General features: G+C 43.2%; 1 protein-coding gene across 2 annotated transcripts in view; it reads left to right on the top strand.

Moving 5' to 3' along the window:
• Nucleotides 1-6,000, top strand: part of STYX (serine/threonine/tyrosine interacting protein) — a 60,207-nt gene continuing 54,207 nt past the window's right edge. The window contains exon 1 of one of the 2 annotated variants that reach the window (XM_069082229.1): nucleotides 1-770. In XM_069082229.1, the coding sequence (XP_068938330.1) occupies nucleotides 714-770 (57 nt within the window). In that variant the 5' untranslated portion in view covers nucleotides 1-713. The remainder of the gene's footprint in view (nucleotides 771-6,000) is intronic. The other variant, XM_069082228.1, reaches the window with a different exon arrangement.

Here is a 6,000-nt window from a genome sequence, read left to right as displayed (position 1 = left end):
GATTCGCCTTAAATTCTAGTAATACTGCCTCAATTATCCCATTTATTAGGGGTCATCCTATGGTATGGCATTTTAACCAACGGCCAGCAGTTCGGGACCGCGTCCCTTAAGCAGGTTAAAAAAAAAAAAAAAAAACAAGGTAAAAGCGGAACTTCGTATTCCTGGGCTTGGAAGCGGGATCCAGCCCGGCCTAGCTTTGTCCGAGACCTACTTCCTGAGTCCACTGGCTTGGCCTCCGCTACAGCGGCCCGCGGCAGGAGGAAGTGCCCGCGTGTCTACGTCAGCTCCGCCGGCTGGCCTGGAGGAGGGGCGTGGCCGAGAGCGGCGCACTGGCACTTGGCGGCGGGAGGGCTGGGCCACCCTTTACGTGGTCCTGCGTAGGTTGGGCCGGCGGAGGAAGAGCTCGGGCTCTGCCTAGGCCGGGTTGAACTGAACGGTGCTGCTTAGGAGTGCGGGAGGCTGAAGGGGCGGGGTAGGGGGGTGGGGTGAGGAGGAACAGCATGGCGGCGGAGCACGAGCCACCCAACGCTCAGCTGCGCCGCTGTCGCCGCCACTGGAGTCGCCAGGAGCTGGTGGCTTTCGCGTGTCAGTAGCCAGCCTGCACCCCCCGCCCCCGGCCGTCTTGTTCGCTGCGGCCGTCTCTACCTGGCCGAGGGTTACGGGCTGGGCAGGCAGGTGGCCCTCCAGACCACACCGAACAGCCGGCTGGAGCCATGGAGGACGTGAAGTTGGAGTTTCCCACCCTACCGCAGTCCAAAGAAGATGCCGAGGTAAGTCAGGCCCAGGGGAGTGTCACTGCCAGGGAGAGGCCTTCACGCCGCCCCGTCCGGCCTAGGGGCGGTCCCCAGGCCTCCTCCTGGCTCCTTCCAGGCTCCTCCTCTGCCCGCGGCCGGTTGGAGGGAGACCTACCTCCGAGCTGAAGCGGTGACCGGGAGGTCGTTTCTCTGTGCGGACCAGAGCGGGTCAGGCTGCCCAGGCTGCTTTCCTTCCTGCTGTCTCTTCGCTGTGGTGCTCCAAGGCAAGCATGGCCGCAAAAAGCTTCTCTGGCCATGAGTAGCCCGGCTAAGGATTTGGGCTATTTACCTTCTTCCCATTGAAAGCCAGACTCGATTTCAGCCAGTCCCTCCTGGGACAGATAGTCCAAAGTTGTCGCCAAAGACCTCTGGACTGGGAGGATAGGACTATGCAAGTACACGTATAATTTTCCAAAGTTTGGTAGAATTCTGATTGAGGTGGAGGGAGATGATTAAAAATTTCCATCCAAAAATTTTGTCTCTGAGATTAATATAGGTAGTAAGGTGATTTGAAGATCTTTCGAAATGCTTCCATAGCCAGCGCTTTTGTTTATGTTTACTATTTTTGTTGTGATTTACCTAACGTGCACGTTACCTAATTTGTAGTTGATTTTTCCAAAAGTCTTAGTGAACATATGGAAATAATTTCTTGGTTTCAGAAGTCTGAATGTATGATACTAGAAAGAAATCTAATTTGCTAGGGATCAGAACTTTGCAAATCCCAAATTCAGCACCAAAATGTATTTGAAGAAACAAATGAAAGAATTATTCCTAGATGAGCTTGAAAAGGAAGCATTTGTTATTTAAAGATGCCGTCCTTTACTTTAAGGGCACCTGGTGTGAGCAGTTATATCTCTTCTGGAAATCAGGAGATCTGAAGGGAAAAAGTAACTCAAGAATGTGTATTGGTAGAGCCATGTCTGGACTCTTCTGTATCAGATTTTCTTTTTTGTTAAGTTTAGATATTCTATCATGACAATTTGTCTTTTGATGTTAGAATCACCATTGCGCTTTAAGATTTCTTACTGTCATTCCTTAGCAATTTAGCTAGGTCCTAGGAAGACTTTGAAAATAGTAGGTTTTAAAATCCTGTTTTCTTGTATTCAGAAGTGGAAAAAAAAAAAAAGAGCTAAGTGAGATTTACAGTGTAGTCAGTTTTTAAAAACCTTTTATGAGATTTTCAAGATAAGTAATAGATGTATTAAGTATGCAAATTTTGGGAGTGCTATTAAGAACTGGAAGCACAGTAATGTCATTTTTTTTTAATCATTTAAGAAATGTGAAATTTATGTAATAATCCTTATTGGGATATTTACACAGTGGGATCTCTGTGGTTTGTATCTTGGTTTATTTGCCTTCCTAATTTTCCATGTAGAACTTATAAGCAAATACTTTATATGTCTAGGGGTGGCTAGGTGGCGCAGTGAATAAGAGCACAGGCCCCAGAGTCTGGAGGACCCAGGATTGGTTCTGGTCTCAGATACTTAACACCCACGCAAAATAACTGGCCGTATAACCTTGGTCAAGTTACTTAACCCCAATTGCTATAAAAAAAAAAATATATATATATATATACATATATGTATATATATTTTATGTCTAAAATTTGAGCTATCAGGATGATCAACTAATATCTTGAGTGACATTAGACCCTCTTATAAGAACTAAGGTAAAGAAGGACAAGGTAAAGTTGTTTTTCAGTTGTGGCCCTATCTAGGATTTTGGTAATGATATGAGAGTGGTTTGCCATTTCCTTCTCCAGCTTATTTTACAGATGAGGAAACTGAGGCAAACAGGGTAAAGACACTTGCCCAGGGTAACACAGGTAGTAAATGTCTGAGGCCAGATTTAAACTCAGGTCTTCCTGGCTCCAGTCTTGGCCACACTATCCACTTTACCACCTAGTTGCCCCTTGAGATAGAGTAGGCATTGAAAAGGAGAATTAAAATGCCTGTCAAGTTGAGGAATGGTAAAGTACCATGAAAAAGTACCTTCAAGTGCCACATGTATATCAGGATGCAAAAAGATTTCACCATGTTAGAATGGTAAGCAAAATGTAATACTAGATTAAATTTGATAAATTGTGTACTATGTTCTGGCCACTAGGAATACAAAAACAAAAAATTAAATAGTACCTACCCTCAAGGAGCTTAGTTATTTACTTTTGGTTTCAAAAACAAGTATAAGATTGAGAAATGAAAAAAATCTGAGGGGGGTTTAGTAGTTCTGCTATATTGATATTGCATTATATGTAAAGTTTACAACACATCTTATATGCTTTATCACATTTGATTTTTATAACAGGCTTGTGAGATAATTATTTACAGTTATCACTCCCACTTTAGAGATGCAGAAACTCCACATTCCAAATCCTGGAGTTAACCTTGGCTCACCTCCCTTCCTCCCCCTTTTTTTAACCTTTTCCCTTTTACCCATTCTACCAATTCCTAGGTCTTGTTGATCCAATACATCTCGAATTTTTTTCCTCTCCACTCATATAGATCTTTTTTTTTTAGAGCAGACCCTTGTCATCTCTTTCCACAACTATTGCAAAAGCCTACTAATTGATCCATACAGATGCCAAATTGATATTCCTAAAACAAATCTGACCTTCCCCATTCCTAATCATCAATGGTCTCTAGGATGAAATACAAACTCATTAGCCTGGAATCTTAAGACACTCCACAATTGAGCTGCTAACTACCTTTCCAATCATATTTCAGGTCAAGTCAACAAGCATTTATTATGAACTTATAATGTCAATCAGTTTGTCAGTAAACATTTATTAAGCACCTATGCTACACTGAGCAATGGGTATACCAAGACAGACAAAACATAGTCTGTGCCCTTGAAGATCTCACAATCTAATGAGAGAGACAGTATGCAAATAACTGTACAAACAAGATAGATGTGGAATAAATAGGAAATAACAGAAAGAAGATACTAGTTCTAAAGAGAGATTGGAAAAGGCTCCCTGTAAAAGGTGGGTTTTTATCTAGATCTTGAAGGAAGCTGGGGAAGCCATGGGACAAAGATGAGGAGGGATGAAAGTACTTCATCTTGGGGTATAGCAAGTGAAAATGCCCACAGTTGGAAGATGGGTACGTGGGTTAAGGGGAGGCTGTAGTGCAAGAAAAATGGAAATGTAAAGGGGGGAGGTTATGAAGGAATTTAAATGACAAATAGAAGATTTTATATTTGATCCTGGAGGTGATAGGGAGCCACTGAAGTTTACTGAGTACGGTAATGGCGTGTTTAAGTCTGTGCTTTAGAAGATCACTTAGGAAGATTATCTGTTCGGCAGACATTAACCAAGCTATTGCAACAATCCAGTTATGAGATGATACCCTCCAGAACCAAAATGGTAGCAGTGTCAGAGGAGAGATGAGGTCAGAAACAAAACTGTAGAAAGTTACAAAAATAAAAAGGAGAGGCAATAGAGACACTTACTGGACTTCCCAACGAATTTATCCCAAAAGGTAGGAGAGATATGGGATAGAGATATCTGTAGCTGATAGAGATAGATACAGATATATCAATAGGGTTTTTTGAGGATAAGGGAGACATAGGCATGTTTGTGGGTAATCTGGAAGTAGACAGGGAGAGATTAAAGATAAGTGAGAAAGTAGAGGGATGATAGAGGAGGCAGTTTACGTAAGAGAGGATACAGCAGTATCACTTGTACATGTAGAGGGGTTTGCTTTTGCAGGAAAAGTTGAGTCTTCTCATGGGATAGTGGCATATGGATGAGTTGAGATGAGCAGGGTAAGAAGACCCTCTCAGAAAAGAGGGGAGTATAACTAGAGTAAGGGTGATGCTCTGGGAGAGAACTGAGCATCAGGATTTTGGAGGTTGTGGTGTGGATGAATACTAGAAGTTGATTTTGGGAGGGAGAGAGGGAATGCTAATATATCAGGATCAGATAAGGGAATTTTAGAGTTCAAGAACATGGAAATAATGCTTTTGTGAGTGATGGTATAATGGCAATGCAATATTCACAGTGCCCACGGAGGCTATGAATATGCTGGTGTAGTTGTGAATCACAAAATGTAACAGACTCTCCATGTGTAAGACAGAACCAATGCATTTATTCAGATACTAGAAAGTCGAATCTTAAAACCAGAAAGCCAAATACATTATAGCAACCAAGAAGTTGGCGTACATAACCAATGCACCAAACACCAACATTCTGAGGCCTTCCCTGTGTCAGGCCTTCGAAACAAAATAGGCCTTCTTAAGAAGAAATCCCCCTCTCTCACACTAGCTGCTCAGCCTCCACACTGCTTGCTCCCAGCAGTTCTGGCACTTTGTCCTGTGCCTCCCTGTTTCACCCTTTCAGCAAGCTCCTCCATTTTGAGCTCCATGTGATTACATTTGGCCTCTTAAGGGGCAGGAAAGATCTTCAAATTCCCATTACCATTACAGATGGCAAGATCAAGGCTCTGACCATCTCTGTGGCTGAGGTGAGATGGAGGTCATGGGAAATCATTCAGTTGAAGAACTGAAAGATTATGGTGTTAGAAGGAGTATCAGTGTGTGTGTTGCCCTAGAGTAAGGGCAGGCATTTGGGAGGAGAGAAAGATTGTGAGCTAGGCACCAACATCATGGAAGGAAAAAACAAAAGTTCCTTTTAGAGCTTGGTAGACAACAGCTAACAGAATTTTATTGGGCAGTAGATATGGATTGAGTGATCCTCACAGGAGGAAAGATTACTGAGTGATGGTGGAAAATCTGGAAATGGCAATGGGGAGTAAGAAGTATTCCAGCTCCCCTACCTCAACTACTGAGTTAGAGACTTGAAAGTACAGCCAGTGCTGAAAAGGGTGCCCAAGGGAAACTATGTTATCAGGAGGGAGCCACACTTTAGTGAGATGGAAGGAATGGAAAAGTAAAAGATTTAGGATTGAGTTTGTTGCCTGTGGAGAGGCAGTCTAGAGAAAACAGTAGGAGGCATAGGCAGCTTTAGAGTGGGATTTTGGGGATTGGGGTTGAAGGGAGTAGGAATAAGAGATCAGGCAGTAGTGGACAAGAATGGAGTGGCAGCTAGGGACTTGGAATTGCTGGGTTGGGGAGAGTTTGTCACTGAGGGATGAGTTTGAGTAGATTTTCATGGTCAGTAGGTTTCTGGGTAGAATCTTGCAGTTCAATTGAGTAGATACTTGCTTGGAGCTGAAGGAATGATTGTTAATCTGCTTTCCCAAAGACT

The sequence above is a fragment of the Petaurus breviceps genome, unplaced genomic scaffold (assembly GCF_028583685.1).
Source record: "Petaurus breviceps papuanus isolate PSGF00001 unplaced genomic scaffold, PetGlider_PUasm1.0 164, whole genome shotgun sequence".
Taxonomy (NCBI): domain Eukaryota; kingdom Metazoa; phylum Chordata; class Mammalia; order Diprotodontia; family Petauridae; genus Petaurus; species Petaurus breviceps.
The sequence above is the reverse complement of the archived record's forward strand: the minus strand, read 5'-3'. Positions and strand labels throughout refer to the sequence as shown.